This window comes from Bison bison, unplaced genomic scaffold (assembly GCF_000754665.1).
Source record: "Bison bison bison isolate TAMUID 2011002044 unplaced genomic scaffold, Bison_UMD1.0 scf7180017864316, whole genome shotgun sequence".
NCBI lineage: Eukaryota > Metazoa > Chordata > Mammalia > Artiodactyla > Bovidae > Bison > Bison bison.
The window spans coordinates 2,479,614-2,498,201 of NW_011494888.1; the positions used below are offsets into that span (position 1 = coordinate 2,479,614).

The following is an 18,588-nucleotide window of genomic DNA, read 5'->3' on the forward strand; positions in this document are numbered from 1 at the left end:
TACCAGAAAAATAAAATAGACCCAAATCAAAAAAATGGGACCAAAGAACTAAATAGACATTTCTCCAAAGACGACATACAGATGGCTAACAAACACATGAAAAGATGCTCAACATCACTCATTACCAGAGAAATGCAAATCAAAACCACTATGAGGTACCATTTCACGCCAGTCAGAATGGCTGCGATCCAAAAGTCTACAAATAATAAATGCTGGAGAGGGTGTGGAGAAAAGGGAACCCTCTTACACTGTTGGTGGGAATGCAAACTAGTACAGCCACTATGGAGAACAGTGTGGACATTCCTTAAGAAACTGGAAATAGAACTGCCTTATGATCCAGCAATCCTACTGCTGGGCATACACACTGAGGAAACCAGAGTTGAAAGAGACACATGTACCCCAATGTTCATTGCAGCACTGTTTATAATAGCCAGGACATGGAAGCAACCTAGATGCCCATCAACAGATGAATGGATAAGAAAGCTGTGGTACATATACACAATGGAGTATTACTCAGCCATTAAAAAGAATACATTTGAATCAGTTCTAATGAGGTGGATGAAACTGGAGCCTATTATACAGAGTGAAGTAAGCCAGAAAGAAAAACACCAATACAGTATACTAACATATATATGGAATTTAGAAAGATGGTAACAATAATCCTGTATATGAGACAGCAAAAGAGACACTGATGTATAGAACAGTCTTTTAGACTCTGTGGGAGAGGGAGAGGGTGGGAAGATTTGGGAGAATGGCATTGAAACATGTATAATATCATATATGAAATGAGTCACCAGTCCAGGTTCGATGCATGATACTGGATGCTTGGGGCTGGTGCACTGGGACGACCCAGAGGGATGGTATGGGGAGGGAGGAGGGTTCAGGATTGGGAACACATGTATACCTGTGGCAGATTCATTTCGATATTTGGCAAAACCAATACAATATTGTAAAGTTTAAAAAAAAAAAAAAACTGAGGGTGGTGCAGAGGTTACCATGTGCTGTCCCTTTACCCTTGTCAGCTTCTCCCACCAGAGTGGTATTTTGTTACAACTGGTGAACTTAGGTTCAATTAGCTTTTACAATTAGAACCTCAATCATGTGAGATCATCTTCTGAAAGCTTTGAGTGCCTGTTTTGTTTTTTTATTTTGAGTGCCATTGTTTTTTATTTTGAGTAAAGTAACATATGTACTTTACTGAGCTTTTACTTTCCCAAGCCCTTTTCTCTGTATAGCTTTATTTGAGTAAAGCTGACAACAATTCTGCTTCCTCTGATAGACATTATGGCACTTAAACAGAGGAGGAAGCTTAATGAATACACCCTTAGCATCCTTTTTTCATTTCATTAACCCTGAACCACCCCAACTCTTCTATACCATATTGACTCATTTTTCATTACTCAGACTATTTCTGTTACCTAGATTGCTGCCTATTTTCATGTTTTCACCTCTTGAAATAATTTTTAATCATCCTTCAAAATTTTTAAATTTCCTGTATCAGTAAAGGTTTTGAGTCATAGATATGAGGTACTTTACCCAGACCCACTTATGCATGCATTTATAATAAGATGGAAAATAAGTTACTCCTTTTTTTCTTGTCAGGATAAAAAGGAGTTTATTTCTTTTTAGCCTTTTAATGTCTGTATTTCACTTTCCAAATTCCTAATTTTTTACTGTGTATTTGTGGCTTATACAATATTTATGTTAATCATTCCTTTACTCTTAATCTAGATTAGTGTTCTACTAATTATAAGTGTTAATAATTTTGGAGCTCAAGAGATATAGTCTGTTTAATTTGTCTAAAACAGAATATGCACATGTAAATTCTTAATAATGTTTAATGAACAGAATGACTGTAAAGAAGCTCATTGATTTTTTCCCTCTATCCTTCGGAACCTTGTACACATATATAATTTGTGTTCACAGTTCAGTACTGTTCTACTACATCAGTGGGGGATAAGAATATGAGTATGAATTCTTCTTTTTGGTATATATTAAGTAGTAAATGGAAATGTGTGTGAAAATGAAGACAGTATAGATTTCTAAATATTATAAGGAATCATAGAATCAATTATAAACTAGTTTTGTCCTCTGTTAATAAGGTATATTACTATACAGTCAGCAAAAACAAGACCAGGAGCTGACTGTGGCTCCGATCATGAACTCCTTATTGCAAAATTCAGACTTAAATTGAAGAACGTAGGGAAAACCACTAGGCCATTGAGGTATGACCAAAATCTGATCTGTTAAAGTCATACAGTGGAAGTGACAAATAGAGTCAAGGGATTAAATCTGATAAGAGTGCCTGAAGAACTGTGGACGGCAGTTTGTAACACTATACATGAGGCAGTGATCAAAACCATCCCCATGAGAAAGAAATGCAAAAAAGCAAAATGGTTGTCTGAGGAGGCCTTACAAATAGCAGAGAAGAAAAAAGAAGTGAGAGGTAAAGGAGAAAAGGCAAGATATATCCATCTGGATGTAGAGTTCCAAAGAATAGCAAGGAGAAATAAGAAAGCCTTCCTCAGTGATCAATGCAAAGAAATAGAGGAAAACAATAGAATGGGAAAGACTGGAGATATCTGCAAGAAAATTAGAGATACCAAGGGGACATTTCATGCAAAGATGGACACAATAAAGTACAGAAATGGTATGGACCTAACAGAAGCAGAAGATATTAAGAAGAGGTGGCAAGAATACACAGAAGAACTATACAAAAAAGATCTTCATGACCCAGATAACCACGATGGTGTGATCACTCACCTAGAGCCAGACATCCTGGAAGACGAAGTCAAGTAGGTCTTAGGAAACATCACTACGAACAACACTAGTGGAGGTGATAGAATTCCAGTTGAGCTATTTCAAATCCTAAAAGATGATGCTATGAAAGTGCTGCACTCAATATGCCAGCAAATATGGAAACTCAGCAGTGGCCACAGGACTGGAAAAGGTCAATTTTCATTCCAATCCCAAAGGCAATGCCAAAGAATAGTCAAATTACTACAGAATTGCACTCACTTTACACACTAGCAAGGTAATGCTGAAAATTCTCTAAGCAAGGCTTTAACAGTACATGAATCAAGAATTTCCACATGTTCAAGCTGGATTTAGAAAAGGCAGAGGAACCAGAGATCAAATTGCCAACATCCATTGGATCATAATAAAAGCAAGAGAATTCCAGAAAAACATCTACTTCATTGACTGTGCCAAAGCCTTTGACTGTGTGGATCACAATAAACTGTGGAAAATTCTTAAAGAGATGGGAATACCAGACCACCTTACCTGCCTCCTGAGAACCTGTATGCAGGTCAAGAAGCAGCAGTTAGAACCAGACGTGGAACAATGGACAGGTTCAAAATTGGCAAAGGAGTACATCAAGGCTGTGTATTGTCACCCTGCTTATTTAACATATATATAGAGTACATCATGCGAAATGCTGGGCTAGTTGAAGCACAGGCTAGGATCAAGATAGCTGAGAGGAATATCAATAACCTCAAATATGCAGATGACACCACCCTTATGGCAGAAAGTGAAGAGGAATTAAAGAGCCTCTTGATGAAGGTGAAAGGAGAATGAAGACGCTGGCTTAAAACTCAACATTCAGAAAACTAAGATCATGGCATCCAGTCCCATCACTTTATTGCAAATAGATGGGGGAACAGTGGAAACAGTGACAGACTTTATTTTCTTGGGCTCCAAAATCACTGCAGATGGTGACTGCAGCCATGAAATTAAAAAATGTATGCTCCTTAGAAGAAAAGCTATGACCAACCTAGACAGCTTATTTAAAATCAGAGACATTACTTTTCTGACAAAGGTCCATCTGATCAAATCTATGGTTTTTCCAGTGGTCATATATGGATATAAAATTTGGAGTGTTAAGAAGGCCAAGCACTAAAGAATTGATGCTTTTGAATTGTGGTGTCGGAGAAGACTCTTGACAGTTCTTTGAATTGCATGGAGATCAAATCAGTCAATCCTAAAGGAAATCAGTCCTGAATATTCATTGGAAAGACTGATGCTGAAGCTGAAGCTCCGGTACTTTGGCCTCCTGATGCAAAGAGCTGACTCATTAGAAAAAAACCTGATGCTGGGAAAGATTGAAGGCAGGAGGAGAAGGGGACGACAGAGGATGAGGTGGTTGGATGGCATTACCAACTCAATGGACATGAGTTTGAGCAAGCTCTGGGAGTTGGTGGTGGACAGGGAAGCCTGGGCTGCTGTAGTCTGTGGGATTGCAAAGAGCTGGACACAACTGAGTGACTGAAAACAACAAAATTCCTTTGATAGATTTTTATATGTTGGACACACCCTGCATTCCTGGAATTCCATTTTATACATTTTATATCTTCAGATACAGATACATTATTGGTAATAGTTGATACTCAGTGATAAATGAGAATAAAAAAGAAATAATAGTAAGCAAAAATCACTACAGGTTTTAAGTGTGTGATTAAAAGCAGTGGATTATGTGTACTTGATCATTTAAACTAGTTTAGGAAAAGCCATTCAATAAAGCAGAACTTAAATAGATTACATAAGTAAATAAAATAGATCTACATATACATAAATGGTGTGAACATTCTTTTAATCAAAGCTGTTATGTGTGTGGTCATGTTCTTATTAAAATAATTTGTTTCTGCTAAAGTATTTGAATTATTTGATTTAGTGAATCAGATCAGTCAGTGAATATAAATTATTGTATGTCAGTTGAAGGCCCACACTGACAGTGGACATACTATCTTAGGATGGGAAATCAAGCATAAAAATGTTATCAGTGTTTTACTTATGTAAAGGGTAAAAGATGAAGTCAGTTCCATCAGGATACAAAGCAGAGATTCTGTCTAATTGTATGCAGTTGTGTAAGCATCCAGGACTCCTCATAAGAGCCTTATCAGTAGACACAGTTTCAGGTGACATGTCTGTGTGTCATACTCTTTGAAAGTTTATCTGCCCTCTTTAGGCCAGTCTTATTTAAACGGGGCTGTAACAGCCTTGCCTATATATATGAAGGACATTGTCCTAGCCATAGCAATCAGAGAAGAAAAAGAAATAAAAGGAATCCAAATTGGAAGAGCACCAAAGCTGTCAATGTTTATGGATGATATGGTCTTATACATAGAAAGTCCTAAAAACACTACCAAAAAACTCCTAGAGTTCATCAGAGAATTTGCTCAAGTTTCAGAATGCAATATTAGTAACCAGGAAAGGCTCTTAATGAGGTATAGAGATCATCTAGTCCTAGAAGATTCTGGTGGTGAAATTTTACAAGAATCTGTTTTAAGCACTACGTAAGTTAAGTGAATCTTAGGCCATTATCGTCCATAGCTTTATGGTGAGTCATTTAAAATTTTTACAGCTTAATTTCACATTTCAAATTTTTATATATCTCAGTACAGTTGACCCTTGAGCAATACAGGAGTTAATCTGCTTATACTTATAGTCATCCCTCCATTCTGAGGTTCCCCTGCATCTGTGGATTCAACCAACTATGGACATGTTATTTAGTTGCTCAGTCGTGTTGGACTCTTTGCAACCCCAGGCTTCCCAATCCTTTACTATCTCCCAGAGTTTGCTCAAACTCATGTGCATTGAGTTGGTGATTGCCATCCAACCACAGGATGCCACTAGTCCTGCAGTATTTACTATTGCAAAATACCCATAATAAGTGGACCCACGTGGTTCAAACTTGTGGTGGTCAATGGTCAATTGTAATTGTTAACATATAAAAGAAATGACTGGGGTATGAAAATCAGAAATGTTTATTGGAAGAGAGAAGGCATTATTTCATGTATTTTTCTGAACATAATTATGGTCCTAGACACATGGTCCTACACTATAGGAAGTTGGTGCACTTTCATAGCCAATATCCAAGATGCACAGCTAATAACTCCCTGATCTTTCTTCCTTACTTACAAATTACTGCAGTTGATGCTATGCAGTGAGTTCTTTGTTTACGGGGAGTTGGTTTTATGTATTTTTGTATCTTTCTTGCTTAGCACACGGTAACAGGCATAGTATGTATTAGATGTTCAAAATGTGACTTGGAAAATACAAGGAAATACTTGGAAAGTTCCATATGTGTGCGTGCATGTTCAGTTGTCTCTGACTCTTTGTGACCCCAGGGACTATAACCTGCCAGACTCCTCTGTCCATGAGATTTTCCAGGCAAGAATACTGGAGTGAGTTATTATTTCCTTCTCTTGGGGAATCTTCCTGACCCAGGGATCAAACCCGCATCTCCTGTGTCTCCTGCATTGCAGGCACGTTCTTTACCACTGAGCCATCAGGGAAGCCCCATAAAACATACTGTTTTAACCATATTTAACTGTACAGTTCTGTGTCACTAAGTACTTTCATGTTGTTCAACTCTCACCATCATCCATCTCCCTAATTTTTACCTTCCTAAACTGAAAGTCTGTCCCCATTTAACACTAACTCCCAACCCCCAACCCCTAACTGGGGGTTGGGGTACTTTTGTGATTTTGATTATTCTCGGTACCTTGAAATGTTACTGATATTTTTTCATTGTTGTCTAAGCCCAACATGTTTACATTCTTTTGTAGCTGTCAGAGAAAGTTACAGAAACATAATCAGAAAAGATTGAAACAAATAAATGTGCTTTTAGATTTTCCCCCAATCTGTCCATTTTACTTTTTAATAGTTATGACATACAAGGAATTCAGATTTCACTTTTTACCCTAATTTTTAAAATTCACACAAACTTTTCATTATTTTTGATGACCTTTGAAGTTGCTACTTTGCAGCTTTAATCTTACTTTTCTACTGATCAATATATTTGATGCAGAGTTCTGAAATAAGCTTAACTACTTGGAAACTATGGAGAGTCTTCTATAAGTATGGTCTGAAATAATTTTATGTGTCTATAAGTAGCATAGATTAAATAAACACAAAAGAAGACTTGTTAAGATTTGGTATAGTAGCGTAGATTTTGCCCCTTTTTAAAATAATAGTGACTGATTTAGGTAGTTGATAACTGATATGTGTGTAGCTATTGATGCATTAAATAGGAAGACTTGACTTCATATCAGCCTTCATATTTTGCAGATATTTCTAAAGAAAATATTTCCGTGTAATTTTAAACTTTCTGTAATATTTGATGTTCAGAATTTTTAGTTTTGCTGTTTGTCCAAATTCCTCAGGCAGAAGGGGCAGCCAGCTATGGAAAGAGCAAAACAAGTAGAAGAGTTTCTACAGCGAAGACGGGAAGCAAAGCAGAACAAAGCTCGGGCCGAGGGGCATATGGTAGGATTTTGTTTTTGAGATTTTTGAACATAGTATTTAGAGTGAAGAACTGAAACAAGGTAGGTATAAATGACAAGAGTCACCATCCTTTTCAAACACTACCTCTGAACATTTGCAGGGTGTTAAACCTCTCTTTGTGCAATTTCTTTTATGCCAAGTGTGAAGTTCTGTTGTTGCCTTAGTTAATTGAAAGTTCATAGTTGCATTCTTCCTTTTAAAAGAGTCAGAGTAGGTATAGCAACCCAGATATTTAGGTTAAATAAGTTCTTACATTGCTTTTTTTGGCCCTAGATGCTTTTTGTTTTAAATCCTTTAGCAAAGAATTGTAGAAGAAAAATGAGAAACAAACATTTGGATAGATATACATGTAACTATGCATTTACTCAAAAGCAAATTAGGACCAAATGTATTTTAAAGCCTCTAATTATTCAGTCAGGTAACTGAATAAGTCATGTATTCAAGAAAATACTAACAGTTTTTAAATGATCGTTTTAGTAGATGTTGGTTTTGATACGCACATATTCACAATTGTGGCACACTGCCTTTTCACCTTTTCTCCACAGAACAAATGGTGATTTTTTCTGTCAGCTCAGCACCCCGTGAAGCAGCACACTTATGTAGGAAATAGGTCAATTGTATAGTTAAATGTTTTTTTATGGTTACATCTACTATAAGTTGATAAGTAACATCATTACGAGTTAATATAATTATTCCAATTTAGGATATTTTTTCTTTGAAATAATATTATTGAAAAATAGTAAATTTTTTAATGATTACCCCCTTTATATTTTTAACACCCATCAGCTTGTTTTTCTAGTATCTGGAATTAATATGTATATGTATCCTTTCTGTGGACAGAAGAGAACCTGCTTTATTTTCCCTTGCCCTGTTTTTCCCATGTTAACAGCATCTGGAATTTTAGTTACAGATATTAATTAGAAATATTTTCAAACAATTATTAGACTTAGCAAGATGTACACATTTCTCACCTCAGAGCTGTTTCTTACATCTACTGTCCTCCCCTGAGTTTATTGTCTTCATGATGGAGATGACTCTTGGAACCTTTCAGAGAGAAATTGTCCAAGATTTGTTGGAAATGTACTTATTTTGTCTTCATACTTAAATGTTAATTTGTAGTAGTGGTCTACTGTTGAATTTGCTTAGCATTTATATGTCTGAAAAAACATTTTGCCTTCTTTTTTGAAAAATATTTTTTCTGAAAATAGTATTCTGCATTGAGAGTTCTTTCTCTGTCCATTCTTTAAAATGTTTCTCCACTTACATCCTGGCAGTCCTGTTCTGACCAGAAGTCTGCTGGCGTTCTTACGTTTTCCTCAGTGTTTGATTTGTCTTTTCCTTTAATGGCTTTTAACATTTCCTCTTTATCACTGAAAGTGACTTGATTATGATGTAGCTTGGAAAAATTCAGCCATTATTTCTTCAAAAATTTTTTTTGTTCTCCTCTTCTTTTTCCTCTGGGTGTTCAGCACCTATACGTCAGCTCACTGATGCTCTGTTCATCTCTTTTTGGTCCTTTTCCAATGTTTCATTTTGGGTAGCTTCTGTTGCTAAATCTTCATGTTCACTAGTCTTTTTGTTTGCTTTTTGCAATCTGCTCTCCTTTTAACCCCATCCAGACATGTATTTTTAAGATACTTTTTTTTTTCTCTTAAAGTTTATTTGGGTCATTTTTATACTTTCCATGTCTGTCTATATAATACTTAACGCTTTTCTCTCCTTTCTTGAACATGTGGAATGTAGTTATTATAGCCTTCTTAATCACCTTGTCTACCAATTCTTCCCTCTTTGTCATTTCTGAGTCTGTTGGCTATTTTTCTTCTCATTTTGGTCATCTTTTCCTGCTTCTTTACCCACCTGGTAGTTTGTGGTTGGATGCCAGGCACTGTGTATTTTATCTTGGATTTTTTGTATTTAACTGTGTGGAGACTTTACCCTGGGGTGCAGTGTTGTTAGTTAAAGGTAATTTGAGTCTTTCAGGGCTTGCCTCTAAGCTTTGCTGGGCAGGTGGAGCACAGCCATTGATCTAGGACTCACTTGGCTGCACCACTGAGGCAGTGCCCTAGTGCTGTGATACTATGTTGGTGTCCTCCAATACTCTGTTGACTTGAAGACCTTTCCAATCTGGCTGTTAGAAGCATGGCGTGTTCCCAGCCCTCAGTGAGCCTGAGGAATTGGTGTTTTGCTCAGTCGCTCATTTGTGTCCAACTCTTTGCGACCCCATGGACTGTAGCCCGCCAGGCTCCCCTGTCCATGGGGATTCTCCAGACAAGAATACTGGAGTGGGTTGCCATGCCATCCTCCAGGGATCTTCCCAACCCAGGGGTCGAACCCAGGTCTCCTGCATTGCAGGCCAATTCTTTACCATCTGAGCCACCAGGGAAGCCCAGGAACACTGCAGTGGGTAGCCTATTTCTTCTCCAGGGTCTCTTCCTGACCCAGGATTTGGTGAGGTCAGGCTAATTGTCACTCAGAGGAAACCTCTGCAGCTTCCAGCACTCTCTTCCTGCAGATGTTAGTGCTCCTCCACCTCCCACACTCTGACTGCCCTTTCCTTGGCTCAGGGACCCCCTCTCCCTGTGCTGCAGCCTGGAAATGGGCAGTGACTGAGCTTACCTCACTTGTTCCTCCCAAGGATCACTGTCTTGTGCTGCCTATTTGCCCGTGGTTGAAAATCATCGTTTCATATACTTTGTCCAGTCTTTCCTTGTTGAAGGTGGGAGGGCACATCTGGTCTGTGTTACTGACTGCAGGTGAAGTCTTGGGTGGTGGTTTGCTGGATGAAGAATCCAGGTTACAGGCTCCCCCCAGACCACATTAAAGCTGCTGCCTTATCATCATCTCATTGTGACTCGTGAGCATGGTGACGCTGTTCTTTGTGCTCCTCTATAACGGATTTTCATCTCTGAAAGCATGTTGGACTATTTGTTTCTACCTTTCATATTCTGAAATAATCACTTGAGTATTTATCAGTTTGTTTTTTTTTGATTGACCTGACTTGATGCTAATCAGATGCTCTCAGTCTGAACACCCACCTTTAGTTCTGGGACATTCTCAGTTACCATTTCTTCAGGTATTGCTGCTTCTCCTTTTTCTCCTTGACAAAGCTCCTATTAAATGAATAGATTGGAACCTCTGCCTCAAATGTCTTTTGTTCTGTTCTTCTGTTTCTTTTTTTAATCCCCTCCTCCCTTCTTACTGTTTTGGAAGGATTCCTAGCCCAAATTTCAGCTCATAATACATTCTTTCATTTTGTCTGCTGTGCTCTTCAGCCTATCCAATGAGATTCTCTTAACTTTAGAAACTTGTATTTTCATGTCCATGAAGCTACTTAGTTTTCCTTGAAGACTCCTTGATCATGTGCTCATTTCTCTTGTAGTACTCTAGGTATTGTAGGGTCTTGTTCTTGGTGCTCTCTTGGCAGTGTTGGTGTCTTCAGTGTTTTAAGTCTGTGTCCTGTTTCATGGTACTGGTGTTCCTTGCACGGTTGGTGTTCTTGCTGGTGTAGTCACGTATGGAGCTCTCTGTTTCACTCTTCATTGCCTCTGTTCGGGTGGGCCCCTGGCGAGATGGTACATGCTGATCTGCTCAGTCCTCTGCCCAGTTTTCCGTCAGAGTAGACGCCAGGTGGGACACATTGCTGTTCTGCCAAGCAAATCCCTGGCAGCTTATTTTCTGGGCTTTGGAGAGCCCCTTCCTTCCTGGTATCACCAGTCACCTGGAGCACTGGCCTGGCCTTTCCCTCCAACTCTCTTGTCATTAGTGTCTTCAGGGAGCTGCTGGGGCCAGGCGAGCTCTTCTGGAAGCATGTGGCTACTGGCCCCTTCATACCCCCTCGCTGAGGCCTCGCCCCACGTGCTGTGCTTGTGTCACTTGTCATCATAAACCCATTTGTGTACTTGCCTCACCTCTGGGTTCCTTCCATTCTTGGGACTGCCCAGAGTTTTGCTTGTTTTTGAGTGCTGATATGCATTCACTTAACACAGCAACTTCTCTAGTCTAGAATTTTGCAGGAAGAGAGGCCATGGTGTTCTTCCATCTTACAGTCAGAAATTGTTATTTTCACTTTGTTGTGTTATTTTTAAAAAAACGTGCTTTAGGGACCTCCCTGGCGGTCCAGTGGTTAAGATTTAATGCTATCACTGCAGGGGACGCAGGCTCAATCCCTGGTCCGGGAGCTAAGACCCCACATGCTACATGGCCAATTAATAAATAAATGCACCCAACTAAGTCTTTTAAAAAATTTTGCTTTAGAGATAAGTGATTTTTATATGACTTTTCAAGATTCATTTTTTTAAGCTATTTAGGATTTCTTCGTTCCCTAGGTAACAATATGTATACATACATAAAACTTTAGAAAAGTGAAGAATTTTTACTTTTTGGTGTATTTGGGTATGTGTTGTTTTATTCACTAATTAAATAACAAAGGCAGTGTGTTAAACATTTTGGGGACAGTAGGTTAATTAACTGATTGAAGACTACTTAATTAAAGCTTAACCAGGCATAGTTTGTCTCTGGAGTAGTTTAGAGTCTCGAGTTAGACAAGAATATGTACACTGGAGACCGAGCCAGAGAACCAGAAGCAAGGGCTGAGTGGGGAGAAAAGGTCTCGCAGATTTTAAGTTCTAAATTGAAACATTTTTATGATGAGATAGAGGGCCTGTTTAAAATTGATCTCTCCTTTTCCATGCTTTGTGACAAATTACCGTAAACCAAGGAGCCTAAGAGCAACAGAGATTTATGACCCACTGTTTCTCCAGGCCAGGACTCTGGCACATTGTGATTGTCCTCTGCCCCTCGTCTCCTGAAGCCCAGGTAGCGGTGTCAGCAGCTGTGCCTTCGTGGTGTCAGCAGGCTGTCCCTCCCTCTGCTGTGGGAATCAGGCCTTCGCTATTGGAGAGATTGACTGAGACCATGCTCAGTTGTTTGCCACATAATCTCAGCAGCAAAGAACTCCATGTGGATCAACTCCCTGCCTCCTGCTTCTTCAACCAGCCAGGGAAACTCGGCACTTAATGGTCAACCCACTGTTTTAATGCCACTCATCAGAGGAGCCTGGTAGGCTGCAGTCCATGGGGTCACGAAGAGTCGGACACGACTGAGCGACTTCACTTTCACTTTTCTTTTTTTTCTTTCTTTTTTTTTTTTTTAAATTTTATTTTATTTTTAAACTTTACATAATTGTATTAGTTTTGCCAAATATCAAAATGAATCCGCCACAGGTATACATGTGTTCCCCATCCTGAACCCTCCTCCCTCCTCCCTCCCCACACCATCCCTCTGGGTCGTCCCAGTGCACTAGCCCCAAGCATCCAGTATCGTGCATCAAACCTGGACTGGCAACTCGTTTCTTACATGATATTTTACATGTTTCAATGTCGTTCTCCCAAATCTTCCCACCCTATCCCTCTCCCACAGAGTCCATAAGACTGTTCTATACATCAGTGTCTCTTTTGCTGTCTCGTACACCGGGTTATTGTTACCATCTTTCTAAATTCCATATATATGCGTTAGTATACTGTATTTATGTTTTTCCTTCTGGCTTACTTCACTCTGTATAACAGGCTCCAGTTTCATCCACCTCATTAAAACTGATTCAAATGTATTCTTTTTAATGGCTGAGTAATACTCCATTGTGTATATGTACCACAGCTTTCTTATCCATTCATCTGCTGATGGACATCTAGGTTGCTTCCATGTCCTGGCTATTATAAATAGTGCTTCAATGAACATTGGGGTACACGTGTCTCTTTCAACTCTGGTTTCCTCAGTGTGTATGCCCAGCAGTGGGATTGCTGGATCATAAGGCAGTTCTATTTCCAGTTTTTTAAGGAATCTCCACACTGTTCTCCATAGTGGCTGTACTAGTTTGCATTCCCACCAACAGTGTAAGAGGGTTCCCTTTTCTCCACACCCTCTCCAGCATTTATTATTTGTAGACTTTTGGATGGCAGTGTGAAATGGTACCTCATAGTGGTTTTGATTTGCATTTCTCTGATAATGAGTGATGTTGAGCATCTTTTCACGTGTTTGTTAGCCATCTGTATGTCTTCTTTGGAGAAATGTCTATTTAGTTCTTTGGCCCATTTTTTGATTGGGTCGTTTATTTTTCTGGAATTGAGCTGTAGGAGTTGCTTGTATATTTTTGAGATTAGTTGTTTCATGCATTGAAGAAGGAAATGGCCACCCACTCCAGTGTTCTTGCCTGGAGAATCCCAGTAACAGGGAAGCCTGGTGGGCTGCCATCTGTGGGGTCGCACGACTGAAGCGACTTAGCAGCAGCAGCAGCAGCATCCCATTTAATGTGACTCAGTCCTGGGGGTACACCCTATTGTATTCCCAGCCCTGGGGATCATCTGTGCAGGGCTTGCAATTCTGGGGAGTAGGTGAATGTCAGGAAACCTTAGGAGCCTTCTCCAAGTCCTGCCCTCCATGGTCCCTTTGCCTTTGACTTTAGAGAGTGTGTCAGGGACAGTAGATGAGGTGAAGTGGAGGAGCTGACTTTAGCAACATACTTGAGGGAGAGCACTACCCAGGAGTCCAGACAGAGCTCTGTAAAAAATTGGTTGATTAACATGAAGTTTAAATACAGTGATATTCACCAGTGTTAGGTGTGTGTCTGGATGAGTGCTAACAAGAGTATGTAGTCATATAATCCCTGCCACAGTCACGGGATAGCGCTGTTCCATCATTTCTTAAAAGCTTCCTCCTCTTACCATCAGAAAAAAAAAAATTGAATGTGATATGATGGATGACAACTAAACTTACCATAGTGATCCTTTCTCAGTGTATGCATATATTAAATTATTTTGTGCACCTTAAACTAATGATGTTATATGGCAATTGTATCTCAATAAAACCAGGCTTCCCTGGTGGCTCAGATGGTAAAGAATCCACTTACAATGTGGGAGACCTGAGTTCATTCCCTGGGTGAAAGTTCCCCCGGAAAAGGAAATGTCATCCCGCTCCAGTATTTTGGCCTGGAGAATCCCATGGACAGAGTAACCTGGCAGACTACAGTCCATGGGATCGCAAAGAGTTGGACACGACTTAGCAACTACACACATATCTCAACTAAACAGGAGGAGGAAGTTTCCTCCTGCCTCTTTGCAGTCAGTCTGCTGCCAGCCATAGGCTGTGCTCTTGTTTCTTCTAGAATTTCATATAGAAATATCTTACAGTATATATGGTTTTGGGGTGGTGTGTATCCTTAGTTCTTTTTTATTCCTAAGTCTTATTCCATCATGTGAGTATACCTTAAATTGTTTATTCAATCCTCAGTTGATGGACGTTTGTGTGGTTTCTAAAAGAGATGATTTGAAAACTCTTGGGAGTCACTGAACTGACTAGCCCATGCTCCTGGGAGCCCTTCTTTCTGAGTTGGCATATCCCTCTCTATTATGTGTAACTCAGTTAGTAATATTTTTCAACTCAGGTTTCTGAACACTGCTGGAGAAAGTGACAGCTGTGATGGCTAGTGTTAGATGGATTTATGGCCTCTAGTTTCAGAAGTGTGGTCCTTTTCAGCACTCCATTAAATCTCCATGGTCAGCAGCCTATCCCCTTGTCCATTTGCTCAATGATTTCATCCTTCTTCCTTCTCTGTGAAGATAATCATTACAGAGAAAGTTGGCTTATGAACCCCACATTTCATCAGATTTTTCTGCCCCCATATTTAAAAGTGAAATGAAAGTTGCTCAGTCGTATCCAACTCTTTGCGACCCCATGGACTATACAACCCATGGAATTATCTAGGCCAGAATACTGGAGTGGGTAGCTTTTCCCTTCTCCAGGGTATCTTCCCAACCCAGGGATCGAACCCAGGTCTCCCACATTGCAGGTGGATTCTTTACCAATTGAGCCACAAGGGAAGTTCAGGAATACTGCAGTGGGTAGCCTATTGCTTCTCTAGCAGATCTTCCCAACCCAGGAATCAAACCAGGGCATTGCAGGTGGATTCTTTACCAACTGAGCTGTCAGAGCGATCCCTCCATACTTATAAATTTATCTATAATTATACCCAGTATTTGCTTGTTTTCTCCAGTCTCAGAGGAGGATATAATTTCTTCTGTTCAGAAGTTATCTTCCCATTCCATCCTATTTGATGATTATAAGGCTACTAACTGTTGACATTGGTCAATTTACTGGGTGCGTACTGTGCCAAAGAATGCTCAAACTACCACACAATTGCACTCATCTTACATGCTAGTAAAGTAATGCTGAAAAATTTCCAAGCCATGTTTCAGCAGTACGTGAACTGTGAACTTCCAGATATTCAAGCTGGTTTTAGAAAAGACAGAGGAACCAGAGATCAAATTGCCAACATCTGTTGGATTACTGAAAAAGCAAGACAGTGCCAGAGAAACATCTACTTCTGCTTTGTTGACTATGCCAAAGCCTTTGATTTTGTGGATCATCACAAACTGTGGAAAATTCTGAAAGAGATGGGAATACCAGACCACTTGACCTGCCTCTTAAGAAGTCATGCAGGTCAGGAAGCAACAATTAGAACTGGACATGGAACAACAGACTGGTTCCAAACCGGGAAAGGAGTACGTCAAGGCTGTATATTGTCACCCTACTTATTTAACTTACATGCAGAGTACATCATGAGAAATGCTGGACTGGATGAAGCACAAGCTGGAATCAAGATTGCCGGGAGAAATATCAATAACCTCAGATAATGCAGATGACACCACCCTTATGGCAGAAAGTGAAGAACTAGAGAGCCTTTTGATGAAAGTGAAAGAGGAGAATGAAAAAGTTGGCTTAAAACTCAACATTCAGAAAACTAAGATCATGGCATCTTAGTCCCATCACTTCATGGCAAATAGATGAGGAAACAGTGGAAATGGTGAGGGACTTTATTTTTTTGGGGCTCCAAAATCACCACAGATGGTGACTGCAGCCATGAAATTAAAAGACCTTTGCTTCTTGGAAGAAAAGTTATAACCAAGCTAGACAGCATATTAAAAAGCAGAGACATTACTTTGCCAATCCATCTAGTCAAAGCTATGGTTTTTCCAGTGGTCATGTATGGATGTGAGAGTTGGACTATACAGAAAGCTGAGCGGCAAAGAATTGATGCTTTTGAACTGTGGTGTTGGAGAAGACTCTTCAGAGTCCCTTGGACTGCAAGGAGATCCAACCAGTCCATCCTAAAGGAAATCAGTCCTGAATATTCATTGGAAGGACTGATGCTGAAGCTGAAAACTCCAATACTTTGGCCACCTGGTGTAAAGAACTGACTCATTTGAAAAGACCCTGATGCTGGGAAAGACTGAAGGCGGGAGGAGAAGGGGACAATAGAGGATGAGATGGTTGGATGACATCACCATCTCAATGGACATGAGTTTGCGTAAACTCCGGGAGTTGGTGATGGACAGGGAAGCCTGGCGTGCTGCAGTCCATGGGGTCGCAAAGAGTCGGACACAACTGAGTGACTGAGCTGAACTGAACTGAACTACTATATGTCAGGAATAGTTTTGAGTTCTCTACCTGTATTAACTCACTTCTCACAGCAGCACTCTGAGGTGGCTTCTGTAGTGTTCCAGTCTTACATCTCACTGAGGCAGAAGTAGAGAAGCTAACATGACAGTTTGGGTTTTACAGAGACTGAATGGTAGATTGCGTGTTTAAATGCCATGTTCTGACTGTAGAACCCATGCTTTCATGGCTTTATTTTCTGTGCCATACTGTCTGTTTACTTGAGGGTCCTCCTTACTCCATCACTTGTTTCCTCTCTCCTGATCATTTCCTTCTTCCCTGGTGCCCTCGCATAGCCTATAAATACATTCGTGTTTCTCACATTTCTGCTCCTAGGAGGACCTCTTCACAGCTGGCCCCTCAAAGGAATGAAGCACTACTCTTCATTGTTGCTCACCCAGTGTTCAGAATCCTGTTGATATAGAAGTTATCACTGTCCATCTTCTCAGATATAATATAGTATTTTCAGTCTTTATCTTACTTGACCTTTCTGTGACATTTGGTCTCATGAGTTACTGCTTCTAAATTTCTTCACTACCTTCTATGGTACCAAATTCTCCTTGTTTTTCTTTCTCTGTTTTTTTTTTATTTCTTAATATCTTTTCCTACAGGATTCTTTTCCGCTCACTTTTTAAAGACTGATATTTTCTGGGGTGTTCTGTCCTTGGTTATTTTCTCACTATAAATAATGCCCTGCAGTGATCTCATTCTACAAGGGACCAATGACCTCACAGTCTGTCTCAGTTCCTCAGACTACTCTTTAACTTCTATGCTGTCTAGCTGCCTTCTGGACATCATTTTCTGGGTGTTTCATTGGCACCTTAATTTTTAAATTTCCTTTTATTATTTAATGTATAATACAATAACTTTCTTATACCACTTTCTTATGACTTTTTTATAATACAATAACTTTCCTTTTATTATTTAAATTATAATACAATAATGGGTTTGCCTTGTGACTTAGCTGGTAAAGAATCTGTCTGCAATGTGGGAGACCTGGGTTTGATCCCTGGGTTGGGAAGATCCCCTGGAGAAGGGAAAGGCTACCCACTCCAGTATTCTGGCCTGGAGAATTCCATGGACTGTATAGTCCATGGGGTCGCAAACAGTCGGATACAACTGAGCAACTTTAACTTTCACAATAACTTCAACTTTATTTTTCTTCTCCAGTTCTACTAATTTTAGCACAAGTATAAATTCACATACCCACCACCATAGTCAGGATATAGAAGAGTTCCATAATTCCAAAATTCTTTTGGTGTCTCTCAGCATAGTCATGCTCTCCCTACACCATCAACAGCCTGGCAGCTATTGTCTGTTCTCCATGACTACAGTGTTGTCTTTTCAAGAATATCTTACGTGGTATATATGTGTGGTATCAGTTCAGCTCAGTTCAGTCACTCAGTTGTGTCCGACTTTGCAACCCCACGGACTGCAGCCAGGCTTCCCTGTCCATCACCAACTGCCACAGCTTGCTCAAACCCATGGCCATCAAATCAGTGATGCCATCCAACCATCTCATCCTCTGTCGTCCCCTTCTCCTCCTGCCTTCAATCTTTCCCAGTAGCAGGGTCTTTTCCATTGAGTTAGTTCTTCGCATCAGGTGGCCAAAGTATTGGAGTTTTCAGCTTCAGCATCAGTCCTTCCAATGAATATTCAGGACTGATCTCCTTCAGAATGGACTGGTTGGATCTCCTTGCAGTCCAAGGGACTCTGAAGAGTCTTCTCCAACACCACAGTTCAAAAGCATCAATTCTTTGCTGCTCAGCTTTCTTTATAGTCCAAATCTCACATCCATACGTGACCACTGGAAAAACC

General features: G+C 39.9%; 1 protein-coding gene across 3 annotated transcripts in view; it reads left to right on the forward strand.

Annotated features, from left to right (window-relative positions):
• NEK1 (NIMA-related kinase 1) overlaps window positions 1-18,588 on the forward strand; it is a 133,272-nt gene that overhangs the window by 52,057 nt on the left and 62,627 nt on the right. For all 3 annotated transcript variants that reach the window (XM_010852783.1, XM_010852784.1, XM_010852785.1), the window contains exon 17: window positions 7,164-7,266. In XM_010852783.1, the coding sequence (XP_010851085.1) occupies window positions 7,164-7,266 (103 nt within the window). The remainder of the gene's footprint in view (window positions 1-7,163; window positions 7,267-18,588) is intronic.